The sequence below is a fragment of the Silurus meridionalis genome, chromosome 23, assembly GCF_014805685.1.
Source record: "Silurus meridionalis isolate SWU-2019-XX chromosome 23, ASM1480568v1, whole genome shotgun sequence".
In the NCBI taxonomy this organism is placed as follows: Eukaryota; Metazoa; Chordata; class Actinopteri; order Siluriformes; family Siluridae; genus Silurus; species Silurus meridionalis.
The window spans coordinates 16822012-16841684 of NC_060906.1; the positions used below are offsets into that span (position 1 = coordinate 16822012).

Below are 19673 nucleotides of genomic sequence, written 5' to 3' on the forward strand. Positions count from 1 at the left end.
CAGTTAACTATACAGAAATAAATATTTATATATATATATATATATATATATATATATATATATATATATATATATATATATATATATATATTATCCTACACTTACCATACACTTTATTAGAAACACATGTACACCTAATCAGTCATTCAGTTATCCAGTCAGCCAATTATGTTTCAGCGGTTCATTGCAAAAATGTATGTAGATACAAGCTAGGAACTTTGGGTAATGTTTACATCAACCATCAGATTGGGAGAAAATTGATTAGTAATATTGATTACATGAAGAGAGACTACTTGCATAATAAGAGACAAAGACTACTTTAAGTATTTCTCTAACCCTTAGCATTCAGCAAACAGTCAGTTAATGATAGATCAACGTCTTGTTTAAGAGAGAGTTCAATGGAGAATGGCTAGAGTGGTTTCAGCTGACAAAAAAGCTACAGTAATGTACTTTTGTGCTGAGCAGGAAAGCATCTCAGAATGCACAACACATAGAACCATGAGGCACATGAGCAACAGCAGATGTCCACATTGGGTTTCACTTCCATGAGCCAATAACAGAAAGCTGAGGCAAGTGAGAAGTGCTCACTTGCCTTACTATGATAATAGTAAAAATGTGAAATGATAATAATGAAAAACAAACAAACAAATAAACAGTTTAATTTGTGCATACACAGAAATTATATAATTTAAGTCATCAAACTGCGATCTGCAATCCAGCTGCAATTCATCAGTTAGCAAAGATAATCTAGTTCATTTTATGAAACCTGTTGCCTTTGTCCTCCCAGAGAGGTAGATAGTCTGAACTTTGGATCAGGGCTGAACCTCCTGCTTCTCCAATCTCACCTCCCATTCCAGCTGAAGTATAAAAGGTCAGAAATAATAAACGCAAAATTAGTCCATCAAGAAAAGCCATTGCGGGGCAAGAGTTTATTGAACCCATCATGGGGGATACTAAGCTCTTTGTTTTGCTGCTTTTCTACATCGCCTTTACAGGTTGGTAATAGTGGATTTTTTCTCTGCTGGACTATAAACAAAATTCCCAGAATCTTTATGATTTTTTATGTAAAATGTGTAAAGATTTTTTGGTTTGTATAATAAATTTTTTTATAAATATTGAATCATGTTTTTAAGTGTTTCTTAAATTTTGATTGCAGAGGCTCTAGACGATGAAGCGGTGTGCCTTTGTATGTACAATACTTATTTCAATTGTCAATGTTCCTTATATACATTTATTTTCAGTATATAAATATTACATATAAATATTAAATATTTATTTTTTCACATTCAGTTAAGAACAACAATAGATGTAATAAAAAATAAATAAAAAATATTTGCTTCATTTACTTCTGTGGGATAGAAGTTAAATCTAAATTAAATAAAGAAGTAAAGAAGTAATTAAATGTTGCTTATCTCCCTCTAGTGGCTAAAAGGTACAAGTCCTTTCAAAAGTATGAATACCTTTATGAAGCAGAGTCTCTAAACACACTTAATGGAGTTATCAATGGACCCAAAGTCAGCTGCAAGGTATAAAGTCTCAATGTTAAAAACCAACCAGATCCACTCTGGAAAAAAATATCCCATGACTCCTCGAATGTATTACAGGTTGAGATTGAGGTTCCTGGCACTTGCCACTTCATTGTGCAAACAAAGGAGTGCACACTGAGTGAGGTCGTGGGTGTTGATGATGATGGAAACCCAATCTTTGAAACCACTGCTGGTGCTGAGAACTTCAAGGCTGAAATGGAGAAGTATGTTGGAAAAATAGTATTCTACGCTTCTGGTTTAGTTTTTGAATTACACCAAAAATGTTTTAATGTTATCCTTAATGTTACAGTGAATTGATAATGTGCAACAAAATGTATCTCTGCCTACTTATTCAGGAATCCATTGAAAGTCATTGTAGAAGATGATAATGACATCAAGCTCTTCCCTGAGGATGATGAGCTAATCAACATCCTGAACATCAAGAGAGGTATCATCTCTGCCCTGGCTGTGCCTGTGCTCAAAGAAGAAAAGAATAAGAAAATGGTAAGTTCAGATAAAATTGCTTACGGTTCCTTTACTAAAACCTGCAATAATTGTAACTTTGTTCCCAAAACAGCCTACTATCTATGGTCTGTGTACGACTGATTACACTGTGAACACCAGAGAAGATATTGCCACTGATGTGACTCTCAACAGAGACTTGTCTAGATGTGACCAATTCAAGCCAATCATGGACCACACCAGTCCTCTGGCTCTTATTACAGGCATGGTAAGTTTGATAGAAGTTAATTATTTAAACTATGTGGTTACAGTCTGATGCTCTGTTTGAAGACATTCCTTTGTCTTCGATAGCACTACCCACTTGCTCAGCTGATCAGAAGCAAACAGACTTGCAGCTACAAATTTGACAATAAGCAAAGACACATGACCTCTGGCGTCTGCAACGAGGACCATCTCTTTGTGCCCTTTTCTCACACGTGAGTAATTTAAACCATATCTTCAGTAACGTTGCTCTGAAATATAACCATTTTAATCATTGTCACAATATGCAATCTGACTAATTATCAACAGGGAGAAGGACGGACTTATCATTGTTGCCAAACAGACGCTGTCTATGTTAGAAGTGACTGAGTACAACGAAAGAGTGTTTGATCACAGTAAGCCCTATCTGAAAGAGCACAATATATTTGCTATGTTAGAAAGAATAGATGCATTGACTTTCTACTTTCTGATATTTGTTAGATGAGGCCAACATGAAGACCCTGTATCTTGATGAGAGTGTTGATATGAGCCCAAGTCAAGATGAAAATGCCATCCTTGCTGTTCTGAGGGAGCTGTCTGGCCTTTCCCGAACCACCAATGGACAACAGCGAGCACACCTGGCTTACAAGCTTGTAGCTGTGATCCGAAAGATGAATGCTGATACATTGTCTGCAGCTTTGCCAAAGGCTCTGGAAATCTCTCCTTCACTGACCTACCAGGCTCTGTTTCAGTGTGGCACTCCAGAGTGCAGCAGTGCCTTGATGCAAGTTCTCAGAACCTTCAAAAGTCCATCTGAGATTGATGCTGCAGTCTATGCCATGGGATTGGTGCCCAACCCCTCTCGTGTACTTGTCAAAGAAATGCTGAAGATGGCCAAGTTTAAGCCAAGCAAACTCATTTACTATGCTACCAGCAATGCTGTTAGGAGGTAGTGTATTTAAACTCAGATACAATAATTATTTAAATAACAATGTTTTCACCGCTGAGTTTTTATCAATCATTGTACATTTTACTTTCTTATGTTATAATACCAGGCTCTATAAGGCAAAGAAAAGAGTCACTCCTGAAATCCAAGCCGTGGCAGATTATGTCCTTGAGAATATTGGGGACTGCACAGGTGATCAGGAGCACATCTATTTGACTCTAAGGGTAGGTTCAACTCTGTATCAATTCAAACTCTGTGTGGCATCCGGACATTTCAGTGGAAAATGATATGCTGAAAATATTCATTGTAAAGGTTATTGGAAACATGGCTGAAGCTGTGGGTGCTGCCAGTCCTGCCCTGATGTCAGCTGTGATTCAGTGCATTAACCAACCTGTTGCCTCCAGCGAGGTACAGCAGGCAGCCATTCAGGTCTTCAGACTGACCCCTGTTCCTGAAGAGGTATACTGCTCCCAATAGCTGCAAAGTAACATTAATCAAACCTTAACACCCTATAAGCAATCTAACACTACTGTATGAATTTTACAGAGCAGAACAGTGCTAATGCAGGTTCTCCTAGACAAAGTAGCTCCTGTAAAGAAACGTATTGCTGCTTACCTCATACTGATGAAGAATCCTCAGCCTGGTGAACTTACACAGTTGACAGCAGCTCTACCCAGTGAAGAAGACCTGCAGGTCAAGAGCTTTGTAATATCCCATCTTACCAACATTCTGAGCTCTACTGCAGAAGAGACAAAAGAGTGAGTAAGCTATATGAAAAATATATATATTTTGTTGGATTTTTTGTTGAATAAATATATCTGAGAAGTACACAGATATAACTACACCCCCCCCCTTCCCACATACACACACACACACACACACACACACACACACACACACACACACACACACACACAATTAACAATACCTTTTCCATAATTTTTTAAAAGATTTGGGCAGAAAGTTATTGATGCCCTTCAAGGCAATGAGGTTGGAGATGTCATGGATGCCACTAAGTTTTCTCGTAACTACAAGATTGGATCTCTGGAGGGAAATATGGTCTTTGACAAAGAAAACAAGCTGCCTACTGAAATCATGCTTGAAATGACTCTTAATGCTTTCGGATATGACATTGATATGGTTGAGGTACTGAAAAAAAAAAACAGTAATTCCATCTGTTGCTTCATAATATACAGCTTAATATTTCACTGTTTGTTCTTCTTACTTTCAGATTGGTTTGGAGGGCAAGGGATTTGAGCCAACAGCCGATGTTTTGTTTGGTCCTAATGGTTTCTTTCCTGATACGGTGATGAAGACTTTTTATTATGCTATTGATAAGATGCCTTCCCAAGTTAATGACATCCTCAACACCATGATTCCAGGATTGAATGACAGAAAAAAGAGACAGGTATATTAGACATAATTAAAGATAAAACATATGACAAGATCAAATCCTCGTAACCATCCTACAGTTCCTCCTATATCGCCTGCTTCTGATTTATATCTGTTGGCGTGTTAGGAATGAATACATGGTTACATGTATCTTAATTTATGGTTATGTGAATACATACAAATTTCTTTTAGGTACCAAAAAATATCATCAAAGAAATTAGTAAAAATGTAAACAAGCTAATGAAGAACCTGAAGACCCAGAATGCCCCGGAGGTCATGCTCTACCTGAGGTTGTTAGGTGCTGAGCTTGGCTATCTTAAAACCAAAGATTTGGAAGCAATGGCCTACAGTGTGACAAAGGTGGCTGAAAACCTCCTGAAGGTGTTCCCCAGTGATGTAAGTACTGTTTTTCAGACCTTTACTTCATAAAGGGTGGGTAGTTCCCTGGTGGTCTAGTGGTTCGGATAAGACACTCTCACCGCTGCGGCCCGGGTTCGATCCCTGATCAGGGAACCAACCCCAGCCATTAGGGTTGCACAAGCCAGTGCACTCTTAGTGCCGGTCCTAAGCCCGGATAAAAGGGAGGTTGCGTTAGGACGGGCATTAGTGTAAAAACATGTGCCAAATCAAACATGCGGATGATCCGCTGTGGCGACTCCTAATGGGAGAAGCTGAAAGAAAGTTTATTTCATAAAGGGTGGGAGTAACTAAAATACATAAATAAAATGTAATGCAATATGGATAAATTAATTTTTTTATCCAAATAAAGCAAGGTTTTAAAAAGCAAATCCAGCAACTCTGCAAAGAACAATCAAAATTCCTATACATATCCTATGCATACAGTACAAGTCAAATGTTTTATTATTTCAGCATCGCACATTAATGTAATTAATAAAAATGTGCTAAATAAACCAGAATATGTTTTATATTTTTAATTCTTCAAATTAGTGACCTCTTGCTTTTATAAGAGTTTTGTACACTATTAGCATTCTCTTTGTCAGCCTCATGAGGTAGTCACCTAAAAAGGTTTTCCAAAAATCTTGAGGAGTTGCCAGAAATGTTAAATGCTTGTTGGCTGCTTTTCATTTACTCTCCGAAAATTGAACTCAACTGGATTTGGATTGGCTGATTGTGGAGGGCAATTTCTTCCAAGTCAGCACTCCATTTGGTTATCAAATAGATCTAACAAATCCTAGAGGTATGTTTTCAGGACATTTTCTTGTTTAGTGAAATTATGGTCCCACTAAGTGCAAACCAGATTACCAACTGCTATTTACCAACAGTGTCACCAGCAAAGCGCCAGCACACCACACTCCTCCTCAGTGGGAACCATACATTCAGGAACCATCTGTCTAACAAAGACATGGCAGTTAGAAACAAAAACCTAATGTCCATTCTCTGCGTTTTTCTGTTTTTTTCTCTCCTGCAATTTCACTATGAATGCCTGATTCATGCAATCTGATCTGAATAGGGGATGCTGAAATATTTCTGCCTCTTGAACTCTAAGAAGCATTTATGTGGGCTCTAACATGAGTTGCTGTAAATCAGCAGTTTCTGAGGGTAATTCTTAAACAAAAAACGTATCCTCTGTAGCAGATGTAGCTCTTAATCTTCCTTTCCTGATGATAGCCTGTTTTATCATAACGTATAATGTTCTGGAGACTGCACTTGGGGACAGATTAAAATTTTCTGAGATTTTTAAAATTGGCTGTAAGTAATGATGAAACTGAGTGTTTCTAACTGTAATATAGATTTGTATAGTAGTTGCAGTAGCACTAATTGGCTATTGACTCTGAACTCCCCCTTCCTCTGCACAAGACAACTGATAGTCTAAAGCACAGTAAGTTGGCAAGAAATCCCACAAATGAACTCTTGACAAGGCATAACTTTGACTTGAAAACCAATGTCGAAATTACAGGCAACTACATCGTGAATCCGATGAGAGAATGTCATGAGTGTGTCAAGCTCTCATCAAAGCAAAAAGTATCTACTTTGGACAATCTAAAATATGAAACATATACCATATAAAAAATATTTGTTTACCATATAATTCCATATGTGTTCATTCATAGTTTGGACATTTTCAGTATTAATATACAATTTTTAAATAATAATAATAAAATAAAAAAAAAAACCTTAAAGTAGATGATCTGTCCAAACTTTTGACTAGTACTGTAGATATTTAATAATTACCCAGCCTATTATGTTGCAACATGTATAATTGGTTCTGTAATAGTATAGAAGTAACAAAAAAAATCCCAGTACTTTGGGGAAAGGCAGTAACCGTTTAAATCTCAACACTTATAGAAGATTAAAATATATCTTTTGAATAGCATCATCGTGTAACTGGATAACAAGCAATTTTCCTGTTTACTGAGAAATAAATGTACAGATTTAATGACTGAAAAGAAAAACTGACATCTTTTTCTTGTGATCTAGTGTCTCAAGAACCTGTTTTCAAGCATTGACAATGATCTCTTCCTTCATTACATCTTTATGGACAATGAGTTCTATCTGCCTACTGGTCCTGGTCTTCCACTGAGAGTGGCTTTGTCTGGAACCTTTACACCTGGCATTAAAGGAGGACTCATAATTAGTCCACAAATGGTATATATTATCTATTATATGGAACAGCAATACAGAGGCATATGAAGAATGCTCCAACAAGAATGCAATAAATATTTGAACATTTTTGTCTTTGTTCTAATCCACAGAATGAGATTGCTTTCATGCCATCTGCTGATGTTGAGTTTGTGACTGAAATTGGTGCTCACCTCCCAGACTATGTTAACTCTGGCCTGAAGATGCACACAAATATCTACCATGAGAGTGGTTTGAGAGCAAAAGTTACCATGGCCCGCAATCAGTTCAAGCTGACTATCCCTGTTCCAGAAAGCCCCGTTAAGCTTCTCAGTGTGAGGTAAAACATTTCTTCATAACATTTATACCTGCTCCTGAATTTTTTGGGGAGTTATTTTGACAATGTCAATTTAATCTTAATGCAAATAAATATTAATGAACATCGAAATAAATCACAAGCATAACAAACCTGAATAATAGTGTAAATCGAGTATTATAAGACAGTATTATTCATGCAGTAGTATTATTTTAGCTGGAGAGTATGATATAATAACAATATTTTTTGCTTGTCATGTGTACAGCAACTCCATTGTGTCTGTCACTGGAGATAAAACTAATACGATTCCTGCTATGAGAGACAATGTTGAGATGAATAAATGTGCACCTCTCCTCCCTGGTGTGAACTTTTGTGGTGTCCTTCAGTACTCAGAAGACCCCAAAAGCGTTCCTCTTTATGGTTTCAGCAAGTACGCAATTTTCTCTCTTTTTCTTGAACACCCCCATGCCCTTTGATGTGTATGTCCAAAGTTCCAAACTATTTTTTCCTCTATTTAGATTTGCTCTCGAGCTGCACCCCACAGTTGATGTCTCTAAATACACTGCCACTATTAGCTATGCACATGAGGAGAACACAGAAAAAGTCACATTTGATGTAAAAGCTGAAGGTATGATAAATTATACATTTTAAAGATGCAGAATACACCTAAAGTTGCCTGAAAATATGAGTATATCTCTAAATAAAATGACAAATATGTTCCTCCACTTATCCAGGAACAACCTTTGGGGCCACATCCAAAATCATGTTTAATAGACAGGAATACACTGCTTCTGCTGAACTCCAAATCCCTGACTATGACATTATGGCTGGTATTAACATTGCTGCTGACCCAAACACTAAAGACAAGGGGACACATTCCATCCAGATTGATTTCATCAACAAGAAAATCCATCAGGCAACTCTTATTGGCCTGGCAAAGTATGTATATGTCTATGTATATACAACTTACAGTACATCATACTTAAAACATTTTACACTGTGGAATACATCATGATAAACTAATATCCTTTATTCCAGTTACAAAGCAATGGAAGATGCTCTATTGCAGGTTCAATTGCTTGTCCCATCTCTTGAGGCTAATGCAAAAGTGACTGCCAATCTAAAGTATGCAGAGGAGCTGAAGCTTGAAAGTTACCTTAAGTTTCTTGACACATCCTCTGTACAGAAACTCATTCTAAAATATGGTAAATTTTCACAAGCAACTATAATCATAATGATGACGGTGATGATGAAAATATTAATAGTAATAATAATGATAATAATAATAATAATACAGATACAGATACACTGTCAATCAATGCTATGCCAAAAACATCTCTCTCTCTCTCTCTCTCTCTCTCTCTCTCTCTCTCTCTCTTTCTAATATAATATTTATGAATATATTATTGATTAAGTCACCTATTGTGAAATCTGTTCTGAATTGAGATTTTTATTTAATACACAATTGTCCAGTATATGAGCATATAATTGTTTTAATTTTTTGTAATCTATTGTAAATCTAGTATTAAAATGTGTGTGTATACTGTATGTATATTTCCTAATAACAATTCCTTTTCTTTAGATAATGACAAAGTTGAAGCTAAGATTATTTCAGATGTCAGCTCTAAAACCGAGAACATTGTTTCAAATTTTCACAACATAATGGAGAACATTGGAAGCTTTTTGGATCAGAATATTGGACAGACTGAAAAAATCTCTAATGTTTTAACCTCGTTAATAAAGGTGAGGTTAAAATGGTTCTTCTTACTGAAAATACTGTGGTGAGTTGTGAAAAATGCTATTTTGTGAGGTGTGTATGGTACTACTTATTCATCAACTAGTAAAATAGTTACAAAAAATTATTGGGCTCAAACAGTTTGTACTGGCAAATTTAAAATCTCCCACAAAATAAAAATTTTAATTAAAGCAAGCGTAAATTAACATAAGCATAAATACTGAGCTTTTATTATAATTCAAAGAAAGGAAACAAAAGCATTTCTTTAATAGCAAGAATCATAAATAAATTTTAAACGATATTTGTTAAAACCTTTGGCTTTCAATCCTTTATATTTCATTCCTGGAAAAAATAATATTTGATAGAGGAAGTAAACTTAAAACAATTAAGTGGATATAAAACAAGTGATACCTATATTAGGTTTGACACAAATGCATGTGAATTGTTTGTGTAATATATTTTAAGATGAAGTACATTTTCTACAACTTGCTTCTTTATCTTTGTGCAGACGACGAATTCCTACACTGAAGCTTCTGAAATCCCGTATATAGAATACTTATGGATTCCTAATCTTATTGATTTTGAGGTGCCTGAGACGCTCTTTTTAAATATGTGAGTAAACCCCATATTTGTTCAACTTTTGTACAAATCTAAATGAAAAGAATCTATAGTAAATTGAAACACAACAGTACAAAATTTATAGCAGTTAGGTGCTAAAATTGGTAAGGATGAATTGTAATACTAAAATGTATTTTCTTTGAACAGTAAAGCAGGTGCAAAGTATCACTTTGGTAAGCATTACTACACCATAACCCTTCCAATGCCTCTTGGTGGCAAATCATCCAAGGATTTGAGCCTTCCACCTGCTGTCACCATACCAAATCTGGCTATACCTCAGCTTGGTCTAAAGATTGCCTCCATTAAAGTTCCACTGCCTGAGGTCTTGATTCCCAAGACCCTGACTTTGTCTCTGCCTACCCTTGGAAAAGCAGAAGTGTCTGGTAAACTTAGCAGCAATCTCTATGACCTGGAGGCAACTGTGTCTGCTGGCCGAGATTCTGATGAACATCAAAGCTATTCTGCTAGATTTGGTGTAACTGGATCTGGTCCTGTAGAACTCTTGTCAGTTAGAACTGAAGGTAAGTATATAGCATTGGTATCTTGGGCATGTGTCAAAAAAAAAAACAGAACAAAACAAAACTAACTAAATAATTTGGCTTCTGCACAGGATCAGCCTTGATTACTGGAATAATGACGGATACTTTAAAGGCAGAAATGGAAACTTCTGTCCACCACAAGCTCATTGATGCTAGTATCAACATTGCTGAAGAAATACAACTGATGGAGAAAATCAGAGTAAAATCAAGCAGCAAGCTTGAAGCCACCAGTCCCTTCAGTGTAAAGTTTTCTCTGGAACATACAAGCCAAGTGGCAGTCAATACAGAAGAGATCTCTGGTGAAAGCCACTTGAAAGGGTCCTTCCTCACTGGTTCTATTGATGGTGATGTCACACTGACACAATCACTTGCTCTATTCCCATTTAAGCCAGAGGCAAGAATTGATTCAACATTAAAAATTAATGCAACTCCTTTCCAGGCTCAGAATAAAATTGAAGCAAGCTTTGTTGATGGAGAGCTATCAGTTATATCAACCTCAGCTGCATTTGAAGATATGCTGACACATAATGCTGCAGTTACTTTAATGAGCTCAGGGTGTGTTCTTACATCTGACACTAAGGCATCAGCTTTGGGAATGGAGGTCTATAATATTGCTGAAGCAAACATTGGTCTTAAGGACATCATCATCAAGATTAAAACAACAACCAGTCATTCGGAAAACCAAATTTACTCCTTGATTTTTGCAACTCTAAGTGGCAATGGTCTTGTGGCTAATAATTTTGCTTCCATTAAGCTAGATGAACATTCAGCAACACATAAAGCCAATGTGACCCTCAACAGAAATGGTCTGGTTACCAGTGGCACAACCTCCGTGAATAGCCTGCTTACCCTTAAGAATACCTTCAATAGCATCCTTGATTCTTCTCAATTTTCTCTATCAACCAAAACAAATGGAAAATTATTAGGCATGGCTATGGACAATACCAACTCCATATCTGCTGAAATGTTTTCAGTAAAATTAACTTCTCAATCTCGAGTTGATGTTGCCCAGGATATATGGTACATATATGACATCTCAGCTAAGGCTGAACCATACACTGCAACTGCTAGTGTGACAAGTAATTTGAAGCTTGCCTCTGCTACAGAGCTGAAAAACACTTGCGAATTCAAGCTTGCTGGTCTGACTGGAAATGTTAAGTGCAGTACAAATGGAAACATCATTGGAGCTTTCATGAGTCATGACACTGAAATGGAGATCATTGGAGTCGGTGTTAGAATCAACAATGGTGCACGCTTCAATTCCGAATTTGCTCGCTTCACTACTACTCTTCAGGCCACAGCTTCTCCATTGAGCATTAATGTGAATGCTCTTGCCAATGGTGATGGGGAGTTGTATCTCTATGGAAAACATTCTGCCCAGGTGTACACAAAATTTCTTCTGAAGGCAGAGCCACTTGCTTTTGCTCATTCCCATGAATGCAGGATCTCAACTACACATGAGTTGAACAATAATGTTATTTTTGAGGCCAATATTGATAAGAAGGTTGACACCCAACTGTCACCTTCTGAGCAATCAGCAACAGTAACAATAACATCTAAAATAAACAACAATTTATCCAAACAAGAATTAAAAGCTTATAACAACCATGAGAAGATTGGACTGGAAATGTCGGGTGAAGTCACATTCAGAGGAAGTCAAGATTTCTTAATCTCAGCTTTAGTTCAGTATGATAAGAACTCAGAGAGTCACATTATCAACCTGCCACTTTTGTCTGCAGTCCTGGAGAACCTAAAAAACACTTTTGTGTCTCTTGCTGAGACATTACAGGATTATATAAAAAGAAACGAGTTTGTTGTCCAGATTAATACCCTTCGTCAGCACATCAGTGAATTTCTGATTGACTTAAAATTTGAAGAAAAAGTTGACCAGCTCAAAACAAGCCTGGTTACATTTGTACAGGACTGTCAATTCACTACGAAAGAGCTGGAGGCTGCTGTAACTCAACTCAAGACTGTCACACTAAACGTTTTAGCTGAGTTCAGTAGTCGTGCCAATGAAGTACAGGAATTGATTTTGAGTGGGGCTCTGTCTGACACAGTTGTGCAGAAGTTAAATTCACTCAATGAAGAATATGACATCAGAAGCATGCTCCTTGCTGTCATTGAAGCCATTGAAAATGTGATTAAACAAACTGATATTACTAAACTGGCCGACAGCAGCATTCCTGTATTCTATGATGTTGAAAAACTGAAAGAAATAAAATTGCATCTGCAGGAATATGTGGCAGATCTGAAAAATGTGGTCACAAATTTTGATAAGGCTCGGTTTGTCGAGCAAATACAAAACATCATTACAACAACGGAGATGTACACAAACCATCTGCTTGCCAAATTACCCAAAGAAGAGATCGGCAAGATTGCTAATACTCTAAAGCAACTCATTACTGAACTGGACATCACTGGTAGTTGTAAAGCCTTATACAGCAGTTTTAAAGACATTTCCACAAAGTATGAACTTGACAAGAAGATTAAAGAATTTTTGGATAAACTTCATGAACTCATGAAACAATTAAACGTTGAAGAAATAATCGAAGTCCTTGGTACGGCGATGAAAGTCATTCCTGAAATATTAACAGACATACTTGGTGAAGTCCTCAGAGAACTGAAGAGCACTGACATAAAGACAATCATTGAAGAATTTAACGAATCAATTGAGTATATTGTTCAATCAGTGAAGTCATTTGAATACAACACATTTGTAGATGATTTTAATAGATTTCTTAATGAGTTCATAGTATTATTTAATGATGTTCTGTCAAGTAAGCTGGAATTGGAGGAATTTAAAAAATACATTGAAGATGCCATGTCATTTACATCTACATTCTTGGAAGAGCTACAATCAGCCAAGGTAAAAGAAGTGAAAGATCTTATTGACACGTATGTTCTTAACAACATTAAAACAATTGCTCAGAAGTTCAAGCAGGACATTGTTGATATGGACATCAGAGGAGAGCTGCAGCTGGCTTTGCAGCAATTGAGGGATATCTATAACCAGGTTATGGCTATCCTTACTAATGCATTCAATGACACAAAAGTCCTTGGTGATCAAGAGTTTTTCACTGAGCTAAAGCAAATCATTGTCAATGTCGTTGAGGCCCTCAGGACATCTGAAATTGAGATACCCTCCTTCACTGTACCACTGACTGACCTGATTCTTCCTTCTTGGAAATTCAGTTTGCATGAACTTCAGGAGGCTGAGTTGCCTGAACAGATTAACATTCCACAATTCACAATACTGGGATCCTACAATGTTCCAGCAGTGATGATTACTTACGATGACTTCAAGCAAATACTCATAGAACTTGCTGACTTCATTATACATTTTAATATTGAGCTGTTTGATCATTTCTACATTGAAAAACTCTACCCTGACCTCTCTACCATAACACTGCCAGAGATTACTTTGCCATCTATTTCACTGCCTACCCTTCCAAAATTAAGTGATAAGTACATTCTTGACCTTCCTCTTCAGATTCCTGAGATCAAACTGCCAAAAATCCCAGATACACTAGTTTTGCCTGCATTTGGAAAGCTCCATGGCATGATCAGAGTAAACAGTCCAATTTACAATATAAGAACCATTGTTGAAGTTAAAAATTCCACTGACAGTAAACATATGCATCACTTTATAGCTCTTATTAATTCAGTGGGAGAATCTTCAAGCTTTAATATTCTAACCTATAATCTGGATGCAACTATGCGCATTGGTTTACCAAAAATGAGTCGTGTAATTATTGCAGATACTCTTAAGTTCAAACATAGTGCCCTTACTGTTGAACACCAGGCTGCTGCAACCTTATATGGCCTCTCTGCCCAGGCAACTGCCCAAACAACTGTGAAAGTTACAACCAAACCCTACTCTGCAGACATCTTTAATAAAGCATTCTTCGCATTGGGAGGTGGAATGTCAACATCTTTTGAAACAAATTATAGGCACAGTGTAAACTTCCCTGCGCTATCACTGGCCAGTGATGTTAGTCTGAACCACTCAGCTCTTATATCGCAGAAGGACGGCACCATTCACGTAACAGTTGGAAATTCCGGCACTGACAGATTGTCATATTACAGCTATTCTGCTGATGGCACCCACAAGAGTGACCTGAGCTGCACAATTTCACCAACAAGTATTAAAATGACACTTACTGGTGACACAGACAGCCCCATTCTAAAGTCCAAGGGAAGCCTGAATGTTGAAGGAGTTGCCCTTAGCTATATTGACTTTAGTGGTAGAATAGAGACTCAGTCACTATTTATCAAAAACAATGTAATAGTAGCATCTGGAACGGCTCACCTCGAAAAAATGAAGATTGAATTGAAAGCAACACATGACACCGAGCTTTGGGGAGATGTAAGTGGAACTTTCTCTAATGCTGTTAACTTCAAGGCCCATCCCATTGAAATCATTGTTGATATCCAGAACAAGGGCAATGGCGAAGTAAGTCTGGAAAAGTTCCTTTCCACCAAATTTGATTTTCAGAATAACTATGCTTTAACTCTCAATCCTATGAATCAGCTAATCAACACTGCAGCACTTGTACGCTTCAGCCAGAATAAATACAGCTATAACTTCACGATTGTCAACAACAATGTTGAGACAGCAGTTTATGCTGCTGCAAATGGTGAGATTGACCTGGATTTCTTAACTGTTCCTATTAGCATTCCAGAAATTGATATACCAGTCATTGATTTAACCATCCCCGCCATCAATGATGTCAACTTGTATGAGACTACTGTCCTTAAGTACTTGTATACAACCAAGCCAACTATTGATGTGAATACCAAAATTGTCTACAAAAAAAGCAAGTTTGTACCAATCATTGATCTCGGTTTCATAAGTGTTCCTGCTGTAGGCAATCTAATCTCTGAAATGTCTTTTAAGTCTTCTATTTTCAATCTAATTGCCAATGCTGGAATATATGGAGATAATGACCTTGTCATCCGAATTGCTGCTACATCTAATTCTGTGTTTAAAGAGCTTAAAGCCAATCTTGAAGGTACAAGCAGCCTCACCATGAAGAGAGGACTGAAATTGGCCACCGCTTTAACTTTGAACAATGCTTACATTGAAGGAACCCATAACAGCACTTTAACAGTGAACATAAAAAACCTTGAAGCTACACTAGCAGTGACTTCAGTTGCAAACATGAAACTGCCAATCTTGAGCATTGAAGTTAACCACAACCTGCTTGCTGACACCAAAACCCATCCAAATGTAGCATCTACGTTAACAATCAACCACAAATTTGACTTGCCCATTATAATGGCAGTTGGGAGTGGTGAAGCTAAACACATTGTGAAGGTAGATGCAGCTGCTTCCTACATCTCTGTTGAGTCTACCACAAAGGCTATGATTGATGGAACATTTCTGGAAACTGGTATTATGAAGGGAGCTTTGGACAGTGAGGCAACAATGCACATGACTGGTGAAGTTCTGCGCTCCAGAATGAAGACTATTGGTAATGTAAATGTTAATCGTGGGAATCTCAAAGTGGTGTTTGATATCGATGAAAAATTTGACATGGACTTAAAACTTGGTCATGTGTACACTATCATGACTATCAATTCCAACAATGAAGTCAATATTGCCACCTTTAACACAAAGGGTAAGCATGCTGCCAAAGCCACTTTTGACTTGGCTCCAATGAGGTCTTTCATTGCCGATGTAGAATTTGACCTGTCTCAGCCAACTTCTCTTGGCGACTTCACCATCTATGACAAGACAGCTGTTGACTTGAGTCTCTTAAAGCAGAAGATTTCCTGTGACACAAAAATGGTTTCTCCAGTATATACCAGCAAAATTGTTTTTGAAGTGGAAGGAGATATCCCAATCTTCAAAGTTGTTTTCAAGTCCTCATCACAATCTCCAGTTGTAATTCTGCAACATGAACTTGACAGTAAGTATTTTCAATCCATTAATGACACACTAATGATGAAATTTTAAAAGATTAATGATGCAAGCATGCAAGAATTCTCTCTTACAATTATTACTACAATATCATGTACATGGACCTGTACTATTTCATATATAAGTAAATGTATAATATATATAATTAGTTTGCTCAGCTTTTGCACATTTCCTCACTGACCTACCCCTCATAAATATTTCCTTCTATCAATCTATCAATCTATCAATCTATCTATCTATCTATCTATCTATCTATCTATCTATCTATCTATCTATCTATCTATATATATATATAAAACTGTCTAACTAATTATCTAACTATCTAACTAACTATCTACACAGAACACAGGTTTTGTTCCAGAATCTTTCCAGGAACATCTTTATAAAATGTCTTTTTGACAACAGAAAGCAATTATGTTCTAAAAAGAAATATATCGGAATATTTGAGAAATCTGTAATTTGTGCTTTGATCTGCAATAGGTTATCTCAGTACTGCAATGGAAAAGGAAGTCCTAAAAGCTACAGCTAAGGCTACTCTTGAACATGATGATTTCACAATAGACTTCAATAGCATTTTTATACCAAGGTAAAATAAATATTTTAACTGCATCTTCTATCTGTACACTATATTTATAAGTAACATTCTAAAGGTAGTATATCTTAAATTGTGCCAAATTATATTTCAGTGAGCCCAGCCATACCATGAATGTTGACATCACCAGCCCAACATTTACTGATGTTAAAATTCGTTACGCTGCTCAGAGAGAGGAAATGACTGCTTCAGTTTCCTCACGATCAACTGGCCTCCTTGGTTTTCAACTCCAGAGCAGGATTCCATCTCAATTGACTTCACGCCTCTATGGACAATATGCGGTTAGAAACTTTTTAGAGTTCCTTGACAGTTTATTTGATAATGGATTTTTGTCTTTTTTTTATTAATGGTTGATTTTGTTTACAGATTGCAGCTCCGCTTGATATTGACATCCTGAAAATAAATGTTGCAGCAAATGGAGATGAGAAAATACATTTCCAGGTTGATTGCAACCTTGAAGCACCCAAAGAGATGATCCTGGTCCTGAAAAAGAGAGTGCCTCTTATGACCTCTGCTATTACCAATTTTGCAAAAAAATATGGTATTGTTCGTGCCATCAACGGACTGAAGTCAGTTTTTATCAGTGCCCTAACTGAAGCCTACACTATTTCACACACTCATGCTCCCGATCTCAGTCAGCTTTCTGTTTTATTCAGAAATGTTGTTGTTCAAAAACAGAAGGCAATTCAGCATTTAATTAATGCTGCTGTCACTTTCCTAAGGGAAACCAAGATTAGGCTTCCTGGTATAAAGCAAACTACACTGCGTGAGATCTGCCAGCAAATCAAAAGCAACATTGCTGTGGTGTTAGAAGAATTTATTAGTACAATTTTTAACCGTCTAAAAGCTCACTTCTCAACCATCAAGATAGACCTGTGGTATGGTGAGAGCATAACTGGAGATGAAATTCTAAGTAATATTGAAAATATGCTGACCGATATTGTAAATATGATAAAGCAGCTGAGCCATGATGTGATTCTTGAGAAGTTGGGTCAAACTCTCCAGGAGGTTGTTAAGGAAATGCAGGAATACATTGACATGATCCAAAGTGATTTCCTTGATAACACTGCTGCAAGTATCAACACGTTATACACTAAGTACATTACACTCATCAACAGCCTGATTAAGGAAGCAAATAGATCACTGAACATTAATAGCTTGAATGTCATTGTTGATAAGTGCATGGAACTAGCCGTATTCATGTTAGAGGACTTCAATCATGTCGTCTCCATAGTTTTTCCAATAGAGTCAGAGGAGCCAATTAATTTTCACAATGGAAGGCTAAAAATTGACATTTCTTTACCCTTCTATCAGTAAACAGTCATTAAAAAAATATTCTAAAACATGTGAAACACTACCAACTACTGTTTAGACTAAATTAAATCAAGCAACAGTTCAACATGAATTCAAAGCAGCCAGAACTCTCTTGCACACACTATTAATATCCTTTTGCTTTAAACTTTTTGTGCAAACAAGAAATTATATAAAATAAACCAAAAGCAAGAAAACCATTGTTTGTGTTGTTCTTAGTGTGTTGTTCTTACTACGAAGTTCAAAATGGACAACGTTGAGAGCGCTATACAAATAAAAGTGAATTGGATTAAACTGATGTCATGTAATGCAGGAACATTCAAATACAAATGAAGTTAAACAGACTGTAATATTAAAAGCTTGTTCAAAAACATTGTGTGTGCTCAAGCAATGACAGGGAGACTGAAAGCAGGAAAATGTGTGTTTCTTCTGGTAGTTAGAGTCCATGACAACCATATTTGGGATATTTATATTTGGAGTCTCTCACAGACCTGACAACTGAACAAAGTAGGCTACAAGCGTGATTCTTCTATAAACACCATTCGCACCTTTTGCATGGTTTTTTTTGTCTCTTACACACTTCTTGATTGTTTTATTATTTATTAATGCAGTGACCAGTTAAGAACTAAAGAAAATAAGTTATTGCCAGCTGTTGGCTATTGCAGCTGTTGGCTAAAGTACACGAAGTGATCAATGCATAGGCACATTAAAAGATTATTTTGTGTTTATGAATGTATGCAATGGAGGATTTCTAGAATATTTATTACTCAGTAAAAATAATTGCAATCCTAGAATAAGATTTTTGTATGAATAATTTCAGTATTATATTTCTTCATTTAATCATCTTCCTTAACCGATTTTGCTGGGAAGTGTTATGGTTAATCCGAATATTTAATTAATTTAATAAAAAAATCCTGGATGAAGTCCATCACAAGGTTCTACAAACAAACAAGCAAACATGCACAACACACACGACACAATGAATTTAGACTAGTAGTTGATCCAATTAATTAACTGGCAAGTTCCAATGAAGAAAACATGGTGGAAGGAAACTAGGTATCATGTAGTGAACATGCAGAACTTCATATAGTAACTGGTACTGTTTAACCTTCTGCCATTGAAAAAATGTACCAACGAAACCCACTGTACCGCCTTAATGCCCATCAATATTATTACCTGCAAAAAGTTATTTTTATAAATACAGACACCCCTCTTCCATTTATACATAGGCATTTGAAAAAAAATATGAAGGTCTTTTAAAAATGCAAGTAGTTTTAGTTTGAATAATAAACAACCATTAGTAAATGTAGGTTATATAGGCATCTTAATAATATCCTGCATGTCTTACCATTCAAATAAAACCTGTTAACAATTATATAGCACTGAACAAATGGTTTAAATGTGGTTTATATAACGACCTGTGCAGCTTTAACATGTCACAGCAACAGTAATAAAATGGCATTAACATTACATTAACATTAACAAAAACA

At 36.5% G+C, this 19673-nt stretch overlaps 1 protein-coding gene across 1 annotated transcript; it reads left to right on the forward strand.

Annotated features, from left to right (window-relative positions):
- The first annotated feature begins 879 nt into the window (after positions 1-879).
- On the forward strand, positions 880-18383 carry apobb.1 (apolipoprotein Bb, tandem duplicate 1). The gene is made up of 28 exons (XM_046836765.1): positions 880-995; positions 1157-1186; positions 1423-1526; positions 1605-1750; positions 1883-2030; positions 2104-2256; positions 2340-2464; positions 2559-2644; positions 2730-3177; positions 3284-3398; positions 3487-3633; positions 3721-3932; positions 4125-4320; positions 4406-4582; positions 4759-4962; positions 7006-7173; positions 7281-7486; positions 7728-7892; positions 7981-8090; positions 8197-8401; positions 8501-8667; positions 9045-9205; positions 9706-9809; positions 9963-10336; positions 10426-16269; positions 16761-16866; positions 16967-17153; positions 17239-18383. The coding sequence occupies exons 1-28, from the start codon at positions 944-946 to the stop codon at positions 18187-18189; spliced, it is 11091 nt and encodes a 3696-aa protein (XP_046692721.1). The 5' UTR covers positions 880-943; the 3' UTR covers positions 18190-18383.
- Positions 18384-19673: the final 1290 nt, after the last annotated feature.